Below are 20810 nucleotides of genomic sequence, written 5' to 3' on the forward strand. Positions count from 1 at the left end.
ACCTGAGATAAATATGTTGTAGACTGAGAAGGAAATCCATTTTCAATGCAAGTATGGATGTAGCCTTCACCATGTTTGGGTTATCTGAAGTATAATTTGCCCAAAATTAAACTAATCTACAAAAATTCTGTGCTGTGCTACCGCGCGCATTACATCTACATGGAAAATGCATAATGATTTTGGAACCTAATTATAGAGGTCTAATATTAAAATCACAAATCATGACACAGCATACCAGAAAATACAACAGGGGTCTTAAATATATTAAAGATTCTAAAAAGCCATTTTCATGCTTCTGAGACATCTTACAGTAGCCTCTGGGTTCATTTCTAAAAGAAGGCATTACTTGTGATAAACATAAACCAACTATTTGTGATCTTTCCTGTAAGTGTAAGAAATAACCTGGGTTTCTGGTCTGACCTCTGAGACATACTGAAATCAAATACCTAAAACATAGGGAAACTTATTTTTCACTCCGGAAACTTATTTCTTAGTTTATGCAAAATGATTTTTCCAGATTAAAAATGCTGTTTCAGATTGCTTTGTGACTACATATTCCTTGCTTTTGCTTACATCTTTAGAGACTTTTGCAACCAAAATATAAAACTTTTACTTCAATTAAGTCACAGAGAACTTTGTCTATAAAGGCAACTATTTATAGCTTTTATATATACTTCAGTCATTCCAACTGTACCCTGAGGAAATGTTAATTTTTAAACTTTAATGTATTATTTTAATGTAACTTTCTCTGTTACTATTTCTGCCTTATTCTCATTTCAGGAAGCTACTTGGAAAACCCTGCTAAGGTAATTCAATACTAGTTTGAGAAGTCTACCTTCTTAAGAGCTTTAGCTACATACCTACCAAAGTAGTGCAAATTCCTATAGAATTTATGTCAATTTAATAGAAAAATCTAAGTGTTTTGATAATAAAATTTTTGAAGAGTTTTGCACTCCTGTGCCATGTGATGGTAATTTTGTTACCCTTATATTTAACTATGGCAATGCATTATTACACTTATCTCACTCCTACAGTGACTTTTAGTGTGTAGCCTTGGGTACTTCCCTTCACCTTCTGTTTTCCTGACTGTAAACCAGGAACAATAACAGCACAGCTGCAGTCACACACAGCCTCCTAGAGCTGTGCAGAGGGGATTGTTGGCAGTCAGGTCATCAAGGAATCCCCTCTAAGCCATTCTTTGTCTTTCCTTTTGAGGCATAATGAAATTTCTACAGGAATGTTTTATATTAAATACAAAACTGCACTCCTTGCCCAGTATCAACAACCATCTGAAGTTGCTATGAATGTGAATTCTACTCAGAAAGAAACATAAACAAAACTCTTCTTTTGAGATGCAGGTAATGTTGGGGCATTAAAAAGAGTGCCCTCCTGACCCCCGCTCATGCCCTGAGGCAGTAGATTGGGTTACTTGGTATCATTGCCTTGGCTTGGATAACTGCTCATAAAGTTACAGTTTTAAAATTCCATGCAACACCGCTTATTCCCACGAACACCTGCAGCTCCGGTTTCCATAGGCCAGTTTCAAATTCAGTAGAGAAATATTTCTTGACTTTTACTGCCTTTCTTACTAAGGCTTCCCCTAGTTTCTTGTGGACTGAATGGAATCCTACCAATTGCTTAAACCACTGCAAAGAAGCAATTCTTCATTTCCTGAACTTCTTTTTGTACAGATTAAAATCCTTCACCCTTAAATAATGATATTAAAAAATTAATGCTGTATTACTTATTTGCTATCATCTAATCATTAATTACATATGCAGAGTTATAGTTTAAACAGCAGATTTCAGAGATAATGAACTGTTGGAATTAGTTCATCATGTTACAGAAAAGGAGCTAAATCCTTAGTTTTTTTCTGGCGTTGGATTTTTTAGTTATTATTGTTTATTTAATACTGCTCTTTGAAGAACTGAATACACTATAACGTTAATCAAAATATAGGAAGTTGCTAGCTTAAGCAGCTTATCTTTATCTTCTGATCAGACAAGTGAAATTGGGTTTCCTGTGGGTCGCTTTTTTGTTTGTTTGGAGGTTTTTTGCTTGTTTGTTCACTTTACAGCAAAGTACTGATCTGAGGCACGTTTCAACATCACAGTTACAGCTTTTCCAGTGATCAGAGATATACTATACTTCTCCTGTAACTGGAATGATGGTGAGCTATTTCGTGGATGGAAAGGGGAACAAATAGAGAGAAAAGGAAGGGGCTTTGCCTCAAGCAGCCAAGGTGAAATCTGTTTACACGTATCTGAAAGTAGGAAGCTTCACTTCCCAAGCTTAGCTTAGCCACACTCCGAGTTTATTTTCACCTATCATGTAGGAAATGAGGAGGGATTTCCTTGGCACACAAAAAGCAATGGCAAGGAGGGAATTTGGAGGGGCATCTATTTGCTTTTGGTCTCATTGTGCTACTCTGACCCAGTGACAAGAGCTGCCAACGAGCTCACCTGCCATGGAGCTGCTGCGGGGCTGGGACGTCTGGCCCGGGGTGAAGCCACAAGAGCCTGGCTGGGACAGCGGGGCCCCAGCTCCTCCAGAAATGCTGCTCCCAAGCTGCCATCCACAGTTAGGAACTAAGCAACTCTTAAGAGCAGCTGAAGCACAAAAGGGGGTGTTATGACCCCTGTTGTAAGGAGGAACATGTGTGTGAGGAACTGCCATAGGTCAGCCTAGAGCAGAGGCCTGCCCACCTCCCACAGCTCCCTCAACCACAGGGAAAAACAACAAAATGCTCCCTGGGCTCTTAAACAGTCATTCCTTTTGATACACTTTAGTACTTGTGGATAACACCGGTAATTTAAAGGATTAAATTACACCACAACCCCTCTGTGAAATTATCAGTGTGCCTAAAACTATTTACCTGAGTTAAATTATAAAGCAACAAGGAAACAAGTAGTTTATAACCAATGCAATATGAATTTGGTGCTTGGGAAATGCATAGCTGTGTTTTCAAGCACATACCAAGCACTTTTCTTTTATTGCTCTTGTGCTCAGGATGCTAAATATTTAACTTTATTCAACCAATGGTATTATCTAAATGAAATGAAAGATCCTATCACACGGCCAATCCAACACTTGCACTGGGCTATTTAATTGTCTGGTTAACTCAAGCCAAAGTTCAGTGACCCACAGCAGGTGAAATTCTCAGTGCAGAGTGTGATAACATCTTTGTGATCAGAACAGCGTATGCTTTCCTAGCTCTTGTGCTCATAGAATATCTATGTATTTCCAGTGGATAAAAGATGTAATTTTCTGTATCTTGGAGAGAGCAAAGTATCTTTCTGTGTATCAAACACAGAAAAACTGTGATGAGACTTGAAGAATCAAGGGAAGAAAAAGGGTAGGTTGTAGGAAATAGTCTGAAGTTCTTATATTATAATTCTTCATTTGTAATATTAAAGGAATATAAGTGAAAAAATAGCAACCTGGAAACGTTTAAAAAAGTGTAAAAACCACATCGTTTTTTCTAGGAAGCTCTCCCACTTTTTACAAAGTTGCCTAACTCAAGCCATTACGTAAAATGGCAATTGTGGCTGACAACACTATTCCTTGAATAATTTGAATTTTCCTGTTCTTGTTCTTTGTGTTTCCATTGCTGCTGGAAATGTATCAGGTCCCTGGGTGCACTAATTACCCTTAATGACCCTCCACTCCACAGACCCTGCCTCTAGGCCTGGGAGTCCATATAAATTCAGGCCTGGAACTTCACCCCCTACTTGACCTGCATTGTTGGAGTGCCTGTTTGAGTTCTGCCCTGGCCATGCCTGTGCCTGGCCATGTACCTTGTTGATACAGGTCCTGACATATGGACTGACTTCCTGATGTGACCCTGACTGACCAGTGTGGTGCTGCTGGGTCATCACTGGCTGGTTCTAACGATGCTTATTCTCAATGGACCCGATCCTGACACTGACCTTAACATACAGATTGATTCCTTGGCTTCATCCTTGGGCCAGCCTCATCTGCCCAAATCAAAAGAAAACAGGAGTCTGGAGTGAACCCAGAGGCAGAAAATCTTCAATTATCATTTTACTTTAGTTGTCAAAGAGCAAAATAAAGTGTGTAACGTAAAATAGTTGGGGTATAGTGTAATACACAGTGCAAATCTTGGGCTAGAATGGATATTTAGGGAAATGGTTATTGTGTAGAAACCCTTAATTCATGCCGTCTTCTTCCTAGAAGTGCTATGAGAACTTCCTCAGCAAAATCAGTTTCTTCTGATCGTTTTAAAAGTAGGATTAATCTATTAGTGTAATGCTATTCAACATTACAAATGTAAGAGGATTAAGCCAAGCCTTGTTCAAAGACACCAAAGCCATTACATACAGAAAGTAAACATTGCAATAGAGAAAAAGGGTATTTGAAACCAAATATATTGATTCTATTTTCTGCTTTACTCCTAACACTTCTCTTATTTTCTTAAAGGAAAGCTTTCCCAATTTTCTTATCATGGATATCTTTAGGGCTGCAAGAACCATGTGTAATTTTAACCAGAAGGAAGTCAAGTCTTTTTGAAACTTCTTGAGAGCATCTCAAAACTACCAAAAAGCTAGAAATCAATAATATCACCTGGCAGGAGATGTGAGCTACTCAAATTCAAGTCAAGTTCCAGCTCAACATGCTTATTGATGATTTTGCTGGTGGGGAGGGAGAAGCTTTTTCCGGCATAGACTTTTCACAAATTGGCATGAGGCAATCACATTCTGTCAAATATTCTCCGCTTGCCTAATTTATGCAATTTGAAACAATGTGGGCTTAGGCTCCTGAACAGCAATAAAGAGATGAACTAGATCACTCTGAAATGAAGTTGAATGCTTAATATATTATTGTGGTTTTTTGTGAACATTTCTGTCTAATGATCTGAACCTTAAACAGCGTTCACAACTGAAACAATGAACAAAGTACTTCACTGCTTGTTTCAGTGACTTCCAGAGTATTAAAATTAAGCCTAACTTTTTAAAATGGAAAAGCCACATGGTGGCAGAAGAGAACAAGGCATGTAAAAACCCTGCTCTGCTGAATGCTTCCCTCAGCTTTAACTACATCATGTTCCCTTCTACAGCACAGCTGAAGGTCTGTGGCTGTATTTTAAAATCTAACAGGCACTAACATAACTCATCACTTGCAATATTTTAAAAAGTGTCCATGACTTCTAAGTTTTTGATACTACTCACCAAGTCCACCAGGAATATAAAGTAAATGTTGATATTACAGTAACTTTCGAAATTATGTACTTGAGTTAAGGTATTGAATCTGCAACCTGTTTCCAGATTGTCTACACTGCAACATATGCCCATAGCATCAGAGATGCAATGACTAAAAGTGATCTTCACACAGCTATTTTCGTGTTGTGGCTCTTATGGTGACACTACCAATGACAGGCCATAAATACTGCTTCAAATTCACAATCCCATGAAAATGAAATATTTAGCCCTCAATATTTTGTGTAATGTGCTATACCATGACCAGATCTGCTACCCAAAATGGAGAAGTCTGATTTTTCAGTTTAAAATCCAGTAAGAACTTAAGATCTCAGGCTAAACTTCTAATCCTCCAATTTACAACCATCTGGACATACCATTCATTTTAATCATAATACACTGTTTGTAGATGTCTCAGTGCAGTTCACACTGCTTTCTAGATAATAGCCAGTAGAAATACTCATGCACTTACCAGCACACACTCTTAGTACCTACACAGGTGCTGCCAAAACTGAAGATGACCAGCTAATTTTGCAATGGAGATATAATTCTGATAGCTGACTTCTATTAGATAAACAGTAAGTGGATCTTGCTGTTTAGCAGACATATAATCAGGATTATTAATTTAAGAGCTGTGACCCTTTAACCTGTATTTGAAGACTTCAAGGCATCTTTTTCATTAATTCCATCATTTAAATCACTGACTTGACACATTCCATAAAAATAATATTCTTCTAATCTGAACATTTCTTCAACTTCGATCTACTTTAAAATGTTGAATTTTACTAAGAAACATCCACATGATTTTTAGCATATTTGATTTAACGGGAAAGAAGACACAAAGAAATTCAATAGTATACGATTCTCTTATCTCCATACCTGTCAGTGCAAGAACTTTCTTAGGACAGTAAACAGTGTTGTAAAGTCTCTGAAATCCTGGTGTCCCTCATCATAGCCCTGGTCACACCCAGCTCTTAATGCAAACAGGACCAGCATAAGCTAGTCACCCTCCCAGAGGACAGGCTTATGTCTCTCTAAACTCTGATTTATTGGATTTATTTTCTTTAACCTATTGACCACCAGTGTGGATCACACTGAGAAGTTTTCTAATGAAGAGCTGTTTCAGTGATGAACCAATCTGACAAGAAAGCATTCACAAAAATCTGAAACTGTCTTGCAACTGAATAGTTTTCACTTCCCTGTCTATTCTCTTTCTATACTCAGCTTTCATGTGTGAACTTCTGAGTTTCATTTTAAGTCCATATTATTCTTAATAATCTTGACCAACTTATTTCTCACGTTTTACTACTCAAAAAACTGAACAACTTTTCCTTTGTGTTCCCTTTTCCCAGAAGGGAAGGGAAATATACAGAAAAGGGAAGAATACAAGAGCTGTACACTAACTTGTAGAGAAAACCTTCACCACTGTTAATATTTTCTACGACTGCATCTTCTAAAATATTTATTCTTTATCAGACTCTTGCTTGAATGCGAAAGAAGTTGCATTCCTTTGTTGTTTCTGTGCCATCTGTTACCTTCCAGGTTCTTTTATTCCTTTCACCCAGGCATTGCAGGCAAATCTTTCATTTAATTGTAACCCTAAGAATTCCATAACTGCAGCCTTAACTGTCTTTAAAAAGTGGCTTCTGCTCTACTTCTTCCTAGAAAATGTTCTGGTGGTTTAAAATAATTTTTTTTATTCAATGTAATGCAGTTTCCCTGTTTCTGACTGCAGATAAGGATCTCCGATTTCCCTTGTGCAACTCCTTAAATTACTAGTTGCCTATAAATATTCACAAATCTCCATTGTTTTAATCCAGATATCTATTATAACTCTTTTATCATGATGCTTACAGAAATATTTTGATGTCAACAAGCAACAAATAGTGTAAGGCTGATGCTTTTTCTTTATGTCCATTTCTATCCTTCTTGTATATTGGCTGTATGAACTAAAAATTCCTCAGGTTTCCCTTCAATCCATTTAATACAACATGAATCCACTTTAAGCAGCATGATCCTACTACAGAAATTGTGAAAAAGTCCTGATGTTAACCCATGGAATGTTCACAGCAAGTTTCAGGCTGGGAAATACTGAAATGTAAAGACATAAATGTTAGAAGATTATTAATTTTTACGAATGTGAGAAATTCAAACTATCTGGTCACCTCCTAGTACTCAGTGTTCTAAGTGGCGTTGCACTGACTCCTCATCATGTTTCCTGCACTTCGGTGTGGTCTGAGGTGATTTGACTCAGGTGACTGGAGTGGCCCTCTCTTAGATCAGCCTTCTGTCTTGCTGTGTCATGAGAAACAGCTAGACACTGAAACCACAGAGCAGATTTCATGAACAGGGGTAGAGGGGTTAGGAAGTAAGTTTTAAAAAAGGGGAACTCTATTTTCTCAGGAGAATCTGAGTGTGTCCTGGGTACTAGGAAGTCATGATTTTGATCTAGTTTGAATAACAGATAGATGTGAGATCATGTTAGCACTGATGGAGTGCTAAATCTGGCAGCATTGCTTGGCCTGGTTGTATCTGCTCAAGGAAGCAGCAGACAGCCAAGTCATCTGCTTGTATTTTAGGTGGACTCTTACGGTGCCAGTTACATGACTGTTGTATTGTCAAAAATATTAAATCAGTGAGGATTTTAACTGTGCAAGAACTAACTGTATTTGCTCTACATAAAACTGAAATTAGTTAAGGTTGCTGCTTTAGTATGTTCTAATACTTCTCAATAAGCCTTCAAAAGAAACACCGTTCTTAGAGATGACTCTCTACTGAAGGTAGGACCAAGGCCATTAATGAGAAATTAAGAGGGACCGTTCTAGCTCCTTGATGGACCTCCTGATTTACAAGGACTTCAATGCTGTGAGTAAAAAGTAGTGGAGAAAATGTGAAAAAGTAGTATTGAGGAGGAAAATTCACGCACAGATTGATAGAAAGGAAAATATTTGTCAGGCAGCTTGTACTAAAGTTTGCCTGGGTGTTTTCTCACCCTGTGAGTTGTGAAATGCTTGACTCCTTGTGGCCTAGAAGTTCAGTTGCAGTGCTCATGAGATAGTAAATCTCCTTATCTCTTCTATGTTGTTGTTGAATAGTGAGTGATTTCTATCTCAAGAACATATTGGGAAATACAGCTTCACTTTTTTATGAGTAGATAACTGAAGCTGCTGCTTTTTTGTGAGATAATGTCACATTGCTATATTGAATAGCAATTGGAAGCCATTAGAGGGGTGAAAAAGACTGGTAGGTAAAGGATGAGGTAAAGTCTAAAGGCTTTCATCTGTTGCTTAGTATTTGCTGCAAACATGATCATGCTAAAGTTTTCTTTAATTTCAGTGAAGGCATCCTATTGAAGGAAAATCCTCTGTGCTGTAGACTTTTCTCCTATTCAGGAGAAAAACTACTTTTTGATAAGAAGCAGGAATAACAAATACATATGCAAAGTTTAGAGAAATATTCTTCCATTAGCAGCTAAGGATTTTACTTCCCCATGTTTATTTCAGTTTACAAGCTAAATTAAAACAACTCAAATATCCTTATACATTCAGACTTCAAAAATTAATTTCTGGTTAGTATTTGTAATTTCTTTGTAAAGATGAGTAATGCAGCTATTTATCAGCTGTCCAGAACAAGAAATGTGAAATTACAATATGCTTCATAATCAGTAGTTATCTTGATATTATTAAAAACTATTGACTTAAAAATGTACAAAGCAAATATAAAAAATGTTAGGCAAAATTGAAATAAATAAAACTTCAAAAGTGAACACTTGATGCCACGCAACTTTTCACAGTGAGTTTACACAAATTCACAAAACTAAAACCCTTGCAAATATCAACTTTATCGGTTTCTTAAGACAAAGCCCACTGTTCTATAAGAGAGGAAAAACAATGCTTTTATTTGAAAGGTGAAGTTCTTATGATATGAGATGCTTTGTACTACTACCATAATCTTCTTACACATAAAAAATAATATGAAGGATCTCTCCTTCCTCCTCGCCTGAGCCTGATGCGATTCTTCCACAATTTAATAGACATCCTGGAAGCTTAACTTCTTTGAATCCAAAGTTTTGAGGATACTCAAAGTATACATATTTAATACATAAAATTGCCACTGAAGTATGCAATGTGTTTGCCATCAAATATAGCCTGCAGTCTGCAGTGATGTTTGCCATACAACACAGCTCTCATACCTCCTGCTTCTTCTGGAGGGATGTCACACTCCACGTTTGACTTGTTCAAACCTACTACCCCAAAATAATGCAGTAAATGAGCTTGACTGTGTAAACAACCCTTATTACTTTCAAACCTAAATAAAGTAATGAATAAAAATAGCTTTCGATTTTTCCATTGACCTCTAAGAGTTTTGTGTCATTAGAATACTTTAAAACCTTTCTTACCACGTAAAGAATTTAACTTTTTAAAGCTTTAGGTTGTATAAGGATTTTAGAAAATGTAATTTTTTTCTCTGAAGAAGAACTTAGTTTTAAGCTTTCAAAGCCTCTCTTTTCCACATGCAGTTCTTTTCTGTTCTCTGCACACAGACTTTCTAGAAATCAGAAATAATTTTAATGAAAGGTAAAAATGCTGTATTCCTTACAATTTGAGCTTTTAGCCATATTGCTGAGGTTCTTAGTGACAGTGAAATAGTACTCATTTCATGATGTGAACATTAACTTATGAACTGAACAAGGTTGTTAATGTCAATTCTTATAAAAAGCACAAGAAAAAACCCCAAAAAGCTTTTATTTCTCTCCAGCTTTCCCCAGACTGCTCAGTGAATGAAACTGAGAGAATGAGGAGAGAGGACTGCTGAAGGAATGACTCAGATTATTCATGAGTTCCTTATTAGAGATTTTCTGAGCCCACCAAAGGATCTTCATGTTTGGCTACAACCAGACTTCTTTTCTTGTCTTCCTCTGTTACAGTCTGACTGATCTGTTCAAACAGCTTTGACATCTTGGCAAGCTTCAGGTGGTTCTGAAACCTTCGTGCAGCAAAAGCATAAAGCAGAGGGTTAATACAGCTACTGATGAATACAAGTGCTCCAGAGATGTACACTCCTTTGTCTACAACTTCTTCCAGTGCCAAAGACATCTCCTCATTAGAGAGTTCTATTTCTATTGAAATAATATCCAGGATGTTAAAGAGGTGGTGAGGGAACCAGCACAGAATGAATGCCACCACGACGCTGGCAATGAGACGTTCCGATCGCCGCTTGGATTGGTAAGTCATTCTGCTTATTCTTCTTGCAACACACACATAACAAGTGCAAATAATTAAGAAAGGGATTACAAAACCTGCAAGGGTCTCCAGCAGAAGATACGACACTTTCTGTCTATTCGAAGTGTAGTTGCGACATGTGCATAGAATTCGACCGTTCGTTTCTCCTGTCTCTTGAAAGGGAATGACAGAAACGCCAAGGGCAACGGACAGGAACCAAATGAGGAACACGATCAAAGAAACCTTTTCTTTTCTTCTGTATATTTGAATTGTGAAAGGGTAAAACACAGCCAGTAGCCGCTCCAAGCTGAGTGCTGTAATCAGAAATATACTGGCATACATGCTGCAGTAAATAATGAAAACCAGCACTTTGCAGAAGATGACTCCAAAAACCCATGAGTCAGCAAAAGAGTAAATCCAAACTGGTAAGGTAATCAGTACAAGGACATCAGCAATGGCCAGGTTCAAGATCAGCAGGACTGAAAGAGATACTTGCTTCATTTTTGTACAAACAGTCCAGATGATGATGCAGTTTCCAGGGGTGCCAATTATAAATGACAAGCCCAGTATTATGCAGACTACTGACCTCACGATATTCCATGTTGAGTTGTCGCTGCTTTCCTCAGCTTCACTCATTCTGGAAATTCTTCTGTTCTTGGTTGCTCTGTGCTCTGCTTTTATTCTGCAGGTGTTGGTGAAATACTTCAAAGTTCTCCTCTAAAAGAAGTTCTGAAGGCTCATACAGACTCTGAGCTCACATCCTCATGCTGACTCTTACAGACATCTGACCACACATGGCAGTTCCTCCTGTTTAGGAGGATGGGTATTTTTGCATACAAAGCAAAAGTAAAAATACAGTGCCAGACCTGACTTTGCTGTAAGTTACACATTCATTCTGTTTCAGCAAATTTTACAGCATGTTTGTGGTCTTTCTAAAGTGTCCATATTTAAAGGAACTTACTACTGTTTTGATGTTACTGATCTAATCAACAGCTGTGAGGAGAAAGAAATCCTTTTTATGCTATTCTATTCTTGCTCCTATGAATAACTCAGCACTTCGTTTTATATAAACAAAAAAGAGGGGTGGCAGGTAAACTGCAAAAGTGCATTATATGTTTGACATGAATTTTAAAGCACAAAAAAATCTGCTTACAACCTTCATGTCATCTTTTTTAATTCAGCAGAAAATAGTAAATCATATTTTAGAAATATGGCATAAAGAAAATCAACTATTTGTACTGTACTGGTACAATAAAGTGGGAAGGAGCTGTATTTCTAATTATCTGGGAAATTGCGGTTCTTTACCAAACAATAACCATCAGAGTATTCAGTCTGGATGTCGAGTTATAGGAGGAAATGCACCATGTCTGAGAGAAAATATATGATTACATTATTGTCCTGCTGTGTCAGCAATGGGCTTTTATGTTTTTTCCTAGGAAACTTGGTAGTCAGTGTAGGAATCAAATACTAAACGAATCCTAAGTTCTTCAGAGTTTGGCCAAAGAGTATGAAACTATTTTGCTATCCTGATTTCAAAATATCTTTTGCAGTTCATTTCTAAAATTTTAGAGGAGGAACTAGAACAGCAGAGCCAACAGAAATATTCAAGAAGTGGAACTGGAAGGGTATTTACCATAAAAAAAGATTGACAGAAACAAAGGAGTTATATATAGCTTTCTTAGATTTAAGAATGTGATACAGATTATTTCCCTAATTTTACAAACCTGGCAGACGTAGTGCATATTATTAAGTCCAAAAGTATTTTTCACCATGGAAAAAGGATTGTAACATCAGCACCCCCAAAGCAGCTTAGCCGGTTTTGCTCTCATAAGAGTATAATGAGATCAAAAGCAAATCCAAAATAACCCTACTGAAGTTAAGTATTATACCTTCAAAATACTATTTGTGTAATACAGCTTTTAATTGGGATTTAATCTGATACATGATTCCAATTCCTTTCATTTTTATTTACATTTAATGAATATCGGGTAGGGGAAAATAGGAAACAAGTTGTCTGTATTCAAAAGGGAATTTCTGAAAACCGCATGTGAAAATTAAAATACGGGAGGAAGTGCTGGGCAGTATCTCTTCTTCTAATGAAATCACCTTTACACATATTATTTCTCCAGAAATACTTTCGTAGACTATTTTTAGTTTATTGCCAGTGGCGTACCTAGATTGCAATAAGTGGCAGATTTTTATTGGGAAAAGATAATCAAGGAGAGATGCTCAGTACCTCTTGTCTCCCAGTGCTGCAGGGACTGGCAGGTTGTTTAAGTAAAGTCAACCTAGATTATGATTGTTGTGTCAGACACTGATTATCAAGACTTTGACCTGAATTGCAGAGGGCTCAGGTGACTAAAAGCCTACATAACCAAAGACTCCAGATAGTAAAGAAAGCTACACTGATTACTAGAAATTCTGCTTAACTGAAAGCTGGTGTAATTGCTAAAAATCCTGTGTAGCACTAAGATACACTAACTGCTAGAAATTGTAGTTAACAATAAGGTATGCTGATAAGTGAATTTTTATGTCATAATAAAGCTCTAATTGTAGCTACAAACTTGTGGCGAGTCTTCATTCTACGAAGGATCCCTAAAAGGGTCTGTATGTTCTGTACCATTGTGTGACACCTATGCAGGATTTTTTTTTTTTTGTAAAACTTTACTTTTGGTGGAAAAGAGAAGTTGTCTGAACAACCATTGGTGTAAGTATAGTTCTAATCCAGTAGTGTATGGATGTGGTTGTATTTCTGAATCAGCTGGCCTTACAATTTCCAGAAACACGTTTCTCCACTTGAGTTGAAGTCTGCTTGCCAAAAGGCCTCTGCCTCTGGCTGTGTCTTTCACTTAAACAAGAAAAGAAATGAATCCCTGAATTGCAGCCACAGTCTGGAATTTCTGTTTCAAAAAAATCCCAGAGAAGTGTTGAACTGCTGAGATTTCCTTGAGTAAGACTCTGAAGCCAGGCTATTAGACTAAATATCTCAGACATTAGAGTTAACATTAACTCACGAGCTTGTTTCTGAGCAATTCTATGTGACTGCTGGACCACTATGAAAACTTCAGACTGTAAGCTGTCTTTATATTCTCTAAAAGTGTCTGACTGTTATTTATCGAATATAAATTAGTAGTACACAAACTTCATGGGCAATTTAGCAAATATTTCCATTAACAGGGGGAGCAATATAGTGTAGTCAATAACTGCTAAAAACAACAGTGGCTAAACAATTCCGTATCTTACTCACTCTAGTGACCACATGTGGATGGGCTTTAATGTGTGGATACATTTGGACTTCTGACCACAGAAGCTCTGGTCTACTTCATCACAGCAGTGAAATTAGGCTGCATCTGTATGTTTTAAGAAAAAAAAACAGTTTAGGGTTTTTGTGTGCATGCATATTATATGTAGTGCAATAAGTCAGTCATCAATGCAAGAAACTTTCTGTAAGTCTGTTACTTTTAGATTGGCAAATAACTTCTGAAAACTTTCCAAGTTCAAAAAGTCCATGCTACTGCTATGAAACTCTTTAAATAGAATTTGCTTTGCCTTAAATATCAGGTGTGTGTTTCTCTCATCCTTCAAATTATTTCTTTTACTCTGAATGTATGCATGAGCTCCCCTCTGGTGGATGTTCTGTAATTTACACTACCACTGAGCATTTTCAAGCAGCTGTGTTTCCACCCCTAAATGTAAATTGTAATTGATATTTCCACCTTTTGCATATTTATTTTGAGAAACAGAGTTTCACTTCAAAATGTTGAGAGCCTGTGCTCAAAGTATATACATCCCATAAGATGGATCCATGCCTATCCATGCTGTAAAACCATCTCTGTAAGGATTTACAGAGTACCTAATGGACTGTAAATGGCAAATCCAGAATGTGGAACCTGTATTTAGAACTCTACCAAGAAGATTTTAAATATCCTCTTTACATTTTGTCTTCAGAAGGATCCCCTGGATGTTTGTCTAGTAATTGATTGCAAATAGTGATTAGCAAGTATCACGTATCTGCTGAGACACTGCACATTGATATTATAACCTCATTTATTGTTACTGTGACAGGGAAGAAGTAATTAGTCTTAACTAAGACTCAGAACCCCTCAAAATTCAGCCACTGAATCAAGTAGTATTTGCAGGATTTATACAAAAGTCATATAACAAACTCAAGCCCATGTGCTACAGAGGACAGTGTGAAACTGCCACCCTTTGCCTTGATCAGAGAACTATGGGCTACTTCACAGCTGATCTAATTTTTGCCTTCTTGATTACAGGAGGGGCTCCTATATAAGTGGGATTTCATGGGGATGTGCAGTAGCTGATAATGTCTGTGCTCTGCAGTTACTGCAAAGAGAAGTGCAGTGTAGGAAAAGACACACACCAGACATTTCTAAGGTCTCACAGTGTTGGTGACAGCAGCCCATGGGGCAGCAAGTACAATAAGAACACTCCCAGTGCTGCTTTATGAGAGAGAAAATAACTCAAGGAAGAACTCTGGATCAGTTCCAGAATGTAATAAAAGATGTGTACTTTGCATTATAAAGTTTGAAATATTCTGTGCTGTGCATTGTTGTTAATCAGTATTCTAACGTTACTAAAATTTTGTATTCCTTACCCAGCTCAGTGGCAAACAGTGATAGTTTTATATGGCTGGCTAGAGAAAAGATTTCCTGCTTCTTATGTTCAGGGAAAACTGCTTTAGGACTTGTGACAAGGAAGTGCTTCCAAGGCACCTGTTGTGTGTGCATCAGACATGCTTACATTTTGGCACCTTTCTTCCCCTTACACTGATCACTGACAATCAAAATACGTTTCCGTGGTGAAAACCACAGAGAAATATCTTCCTTGTACAGACACACGAGGTGCATTATATTACAGGTGTTAATTAAGATAGTGGAGATCTATAATAATAATTCTGACTATAAGCAGGAATATAAACAACGATAATGCAGAGATTATGAAAAAACTTATAGAAACCTTTCCTTGACATGAATGTATACAGTTTTAGTGTCCTGTTACAGTAGTTTTTGAACAGTAAATGTATAGATTTGTTACAATTTAAGGCAAGACTGGCCCATTCTGAATCAGGTACTATTAAGTAGCTACTTGTACACAAACTGTTGCTAGCCAAAATCCTTACCCATTTAAGCACATCTGGGACCGCGGTTGCTACTGGGTAAATTAAATACACTGTTTACATGCTCTTCCTTTTGAGTAATAACTCACAGATGACAAACACTGCTTGGATGATCTGCTGCCGAACATGACTTGATTTTTTTGTCTTAATTATTTAGCCAAACCTACTGCCATTTCTACCTTGTTGACTGGGATTGCATGTAAATATTATTTTGCTATATGATCAATGTCTCTTTTTGTTATTCAGCAGTGATGAAAGAAAGTGTTTAGCAGAGCATGTCTGAGTGAAGGACCTGTGATTAAAAACCCACACTCTGCAGTGCCTGAGCAGCAGCAGCAGCAGACGGCAGCTGTTCCGCCCACGTGGAAGAGGCTGTCCGTGCACTTCTGTGTTTGTAACACACGGCGGCACTGGGAAACCATCCCTTGGTTTATGGCTGAGCCTGCAGGTCCGCAGGTGTTGCCTTTCTCTGCACGGGGTGCACGGCATTCAAGGCCATGGTCCATCACAGAACTAATTCTTTTGCATAAGAAGGTTAGGTGATTGTGACTGAAATGTCAATACAATTATGAAGAAAAATCACTTTTTTTTTTTGTATTGTACATCACATTATTTTCTAAATACTCATATTTCTAGCTCTACCAGTTCTGTTTTGATACATATCCATTTCCAGTGCTATATTCTGTTTTAACTGATCTGATAAGGGCAGCTTTCTCTGCAACAAAAAATAACTTTAATTTTAATTTTAAAAAAATTATTTTCTATACCTCTGAAGGAGAAAAATTTGGAAAGTTTTGTAATTACATTAACAATTGGTCCTTTGGTGTAGTTTCCATTTGTGTGTTCTCTTTGAAAAGCAGATCAAAAACTGATCTCTTGGGTTGCGAAACAACCCTGTCCAGCAGATTTGAGCACCTTTGAAGACTTATTTAACTCCTTTATTACACATGCCTTAAGCTTGGTCCCAGTGTGACATGAAGTCTTGATTTTCTGGCCCTGTGTCAGGAGGCTGGTTAATAATGCTGAAATTATGAGACTGTACTGATTTATAGGGAATACAAAGATCTTTCTCCTGCTCTGCAGCAGCTACCACGTGTGTGTTAGGAATGCCTGTGTGCTCAGTCACTCAGTAATTAGCATACCTGACATTCTGTTCTGCATAGCCAGAGAAACCAGCACCCTGCTCTTCAGAATGGTCTTGTCCAAGCATTCTTAATCTGAAACAAAAAGTTGTCAGGATTCATTCTGAGATGCTACACAGAGCCACACTAGCAGCTATTTAGTAAACACACTCATAATAAACTGCATGGAAAAAGAGTAAGATATGCAAACTTCAGGCACAGGCAATGTCTTATCATTCTGTAATGTGAACTATTGTTTCTGTAGAATTTCTATATAATATTAGAAATGACTGTGAACAACCATAAGTTCTCCATTAAAGGAAGCATTTTCATTGGAATGGTAGCACCATTTTCTTAGTTCAATCATATAACTATTTATGGAATTTAATAGCATGTAAAGCTAATAGACTGTAAAATCATCTGATGATATTGTCTTCCTATATTTGACTTTTGAGCCTAATAATATGATCTGGTTTTAGGCAGACTTACATTTTATGTTCTAGTGTTGAGTCAGATCAAAAAGTACTTTTAGCCCAGTGTCTTGTCTCTGGTAGCAGCCACAAGCAGGTGTTCAGAGAAGAATGTAAGAACAAGCCATGTGTGTCTATACTTGTCCTACACATTCTCTGGCATTCAGTCAAGTACAGCTGAGGAGTTTCTTAGATCAGGGATGGTTTCTGTGTGTTTAATAAAGCTTTGTGAATATTTATTCTGTACACCTTCTCAGCCTATCCTTGAACTCAAGTGAACTTTTAGCACTGCAGCTTTGATCAATGCTGTGTGAAGAACCACCTCCTTTTGTTTGTTTGCTGTTCACCTGTTGGCTCCAGCTGGCTCCCCACAGTTCATCTGCTGGAAAAACAGTGAACAGCACATCCGTGTTCAACCTTTCCACAGTCCTGCCTTGATTAAACCCTACATCTGTCAGTCATTTCTTACTTGCAGACTGAAGAGTTCTTACATACATGAATATACCTACACACCTTCCTATATCCTGTATTGAAATGGTCCCGTGCTTTTCATTATCCCTTCATTCTTCTGATTGTCTCTTCATTCAGGTCTTTTATGTTTCTTTCAGTCAGAGGAACAGACTAGTTCTGAAATTCAATAGTTCAATTAAACCACAGTGTGCTGATGAGGGACAATGAAAGAAATCAAGACACACAGTGGTCAAAGTTCCCCCATCTCAAGTCTGTTTGTCTCACCCTTCTGCATTGTAACAGGGCTGGACATACTGCACTCAAACGTGTTGTCTTTTTTTTTTTTTTTTTTTCCTAGTTGAGGATTAGTTTAGCTTACATTCAAACCACAAAAATAATAATTAGCTTTTGTCTTTCTCAATGCCAGCCTGTGCACTAAGATTTAGAAGACTTTGCTCTAAAGGTCACTGTGTCATTCTTCCTTCATTTACTCCAGATGTTTCAGAATCATAGAAATCCTCATGTGATGCAATTACCTTGTAATCCTTAAACCATAGGTTATCCCCTGACTGGTAGAGCTTTGTATCTCTGCTGGGTGTCCTATTCTGTAGGAAAATCACCAGAAGTTAAGTGTAATCTAAAATTGCCATTATTTGGTGTCATCTGAAAGCTTTAATTACATCTGTTACCTTTTTTCTTAGTTTTGTGTCTTGTTATGCCTGGCTGTGTGGGAAACATTTAATCCTCCATGGTATTGAACAGTATCTCTTTAACATCTCTTCTTTTCTGACACAGCAAATGTGTGACTCCTTTTTCTCTCATGATTGTGGTTTTCCTGTCTTCTGAGTTTGTGATTATTCACCGAGGCCTGTGGTATCCAACCATGGTGTCACTGAAGCTCTCGCTGCAGCTCTGCTGCCCTGGTTCCCCTCAGGGTTAGCTGCAGGTACCTCACGTTGGCCCAGTGAAGTGTTTGTTATGTGCAATACACCCTGATACACAGGGTTAGCTTTTGGCACATTCTGGGATCTGTTAGTGAGTGAAAAACAGAAAACATAGTACAGGAAATAGGGCTAAGACTCTTGGTAGATGCTGCTGATGAGTATCCATTGATCAAATTACTCGGGATCCCCCTTGGCACGACAAATCACAGGTAGAGTCACAAACTTTATCCATGTTCTAGTCCTCTGGCTGAGGTTTTGAATAGCGTTAGGTTCAATTTATAATTTAAGAGATTTTGCTAGGTTGTTGTCATCATGTAACACTAAGTTCTATAAAAGTTTATACAGATATCAAGAAGACAACTGCAAAGGATATAAAACCAGATTTTACCCCCACATTTATTAAGAACTCACATTTTAAACACTGTTAGTCTTTCTGTGTTATCTGAGAACAAGCATCTTGTGTAAACACAACAGAAAAACATGAGTGCTGTCTAGCAGATTCCCCAAATGAGGAAATATCCAATAAAACAGAGTAAGAGAGCAGCTTTGAGAGAACTGCTTTCTGCAGCTAATCAATGCATCTTTGCAGCACACAAACACAGCAGAACCGTTTTCACAGGTTATGTTAGAATGAGGTCCAAGTAGAAGAGTTGAAATTGCCTCATAATGCTATAACCTTTCACAGGAACACTCATGTATTTCTTGCTTTCAGCAGAAAATTTGTTTTCATGTCACATGATAGCAGTACCCATTTTTTACTGCTTCTTTGGCTTGTAATCTGAGCAGCTTCACATCCAGCTGCCAAGCACTGATAGCCAAATTAATTTCACCATACCATAAAGAAACTCTTTATGAGTGTTAGTCTATTGTCAGAGTAGCATAGCAACAATATTTGCAACATCTCAAGCTGTCTTTAGCACACTAATTAAAAAAATAAATTCCAATAAATCCATCTTCTCAAAGTACAATGCTCAGATAGCCGTTGGCAAACTTCCCCTTTCTATTATGTTCACAAGTGTCTCTAAAATATCATTATGCGGGTTCAAACATGACAGGTCAGATCATTGCTGCTTGTTTAAAATGTCCTTTTTTCAGTGTTATTACCAGGAAACACACTGAAGGAAATGGTGGAATTTTATCAGAATTTTCTGTTTATACTCACTTATTTGCCCAAAAGAACTATCAAAATAATTGTCCTGACCCAAATTTGATCATAGCTATGATTTGAACACAAGGATTAAAATAATGACCTTCCAAAGTCCCTTCCAACCTTAACTTCCCTGTAGCTGTATTTTTGCAGTGACATGTTTGACAGAGCCTCACATGATGCTACTCATGATGCTGCTGATTGAGCCATTTCTCCATGATTAACTGTTCCCATCCACCTGTGTGCCTTAGTCTAGAGGGGAACTGTGTCCTTACAGGAATCACCAAGCAATACTTTCTAACTTAATCCACCCAAAGGATGGGACAGTAAGCGCCTGTGCATTTGTAGCCTATCTATCCCTTACTGTAGAACATGGTACCAGCAAACAGCAGATCAGGCATTTCTTTTTTTACATTCAGTGGCAGTCAAAACTCAGAGCTTAACAACTAATTTCAATAATCTTGTTAGTTTTGTTTGGTTTTAATGTTAATCAAGAAACTGTGGTAAAATGGTGGATCTGTCCTATTTGGTTTTTAAGTGTAGTCAATTTCCCAATTCATATCTAGTTTTTAATGTGGTAATCTGGATTTAAAGAATAGAAAAGAATTGGGTTGTCTAGGGACATTACATCTTCATATCTAAGATGACATTTGCTTTACAGATGCATCATTTAGTGGGATTGCATACACATTTCCAGAGACACATAGCCAGAGACATAAATGAAGAAAAAAATCTCAACATATCCTTTAAACTCAGGTAAACTCTCATTTTTAATGCACCAACTAAAGAGGAACTCTAAGATAGGTTCCTATAGGCTGAAGGGAAGCCTCTCAACATATGTGATCAGGGTCAGATGGTTTTCCATCCCTTAGTGTCGGAAAAATTTAGCACTGAAAATGAGTGGGTAAAACCTTAAGGAGATCAGACAAAGACCCACATCCCCTTCGATACATGACTAAATTACTGATACCAGTTTCAGTTCTTCTGGACACACTTGTGTTTTCAGAGATGGATTCATTTTTGTCACTAATCCATCAGATTCAGTAGTAGCAGCATTGTGTCTCTTCAGAAGCAGCTCTGAGCTAGCAGATTTCCTAAACCCT

The 20810-nt window shown here is 37.5% G+C and overlaps 1 protein-coding gene and 1 long non-coding RNA gene across 3 annotated transcripts in view; both read right to left on the minus strand.

Annotated features, from left to right (window-relative positions):
• LOC136296049 (uncharacterized) overlaps nt 1–13760 on the minus strand; it is a 29753-nt gene extending 15993 nt beyond the window's left edge. For both annotated transcript variants that reach the window (XR_010722858.1, XR_010722857.1), the window contains exon 1: nt 13686–13760. This is a non-coding gene — a long non-coding RNA (uncharacterized lncRNA). The remainder of the gene's footprint in view (nt 1–13685) is intronic.
• LOC136295748 (leukotriene B4 receptor 1-like) lies at nt 8700–11179 on the minus strand. The gene has a single exon (XM_066194360.1). It carries the CDS (start codon nt 11072–11074, stop codon nt 10064–10066), a length of 1011 nt encoding a protein of 336 aa, XP_066050457.1. The 5' UTR covers nt 11075–11179; the 3' UTR covers nt 8700–10063.
• Nucleotides 13761–20810: the final 7050 nt, after the last annotated feature.

The sequence above is a fragment of the Chamaea fasciata genome, unplaced genomic scaffold (assembly GCF_029207755.1).
Source record: "Chamaea fasciata isolate MVZ Bird 193981 ecotype frontalis unplaced genomic scaffold, bChaFas1.0.hap1 SCAF_12, whole genome shotgun sequence".
In the NCBI taxonomy this organism is placed as follows: Eukaryota; Metazoa; Chordata; class Aves; order Passeriformes; family Sylviidae; genus Chamaea; species Chamaea fasciata.

Bases quoted from the DNA above. Each gene is read 5' to 3' on its own strand.
- LOC136295748 (XM_066194360.1), bottom strand. From the start codon at position 11,074: ATGAGTGAAGCTGAGGAAAGCAGCGACAACTCAACATGGAATATCGTG.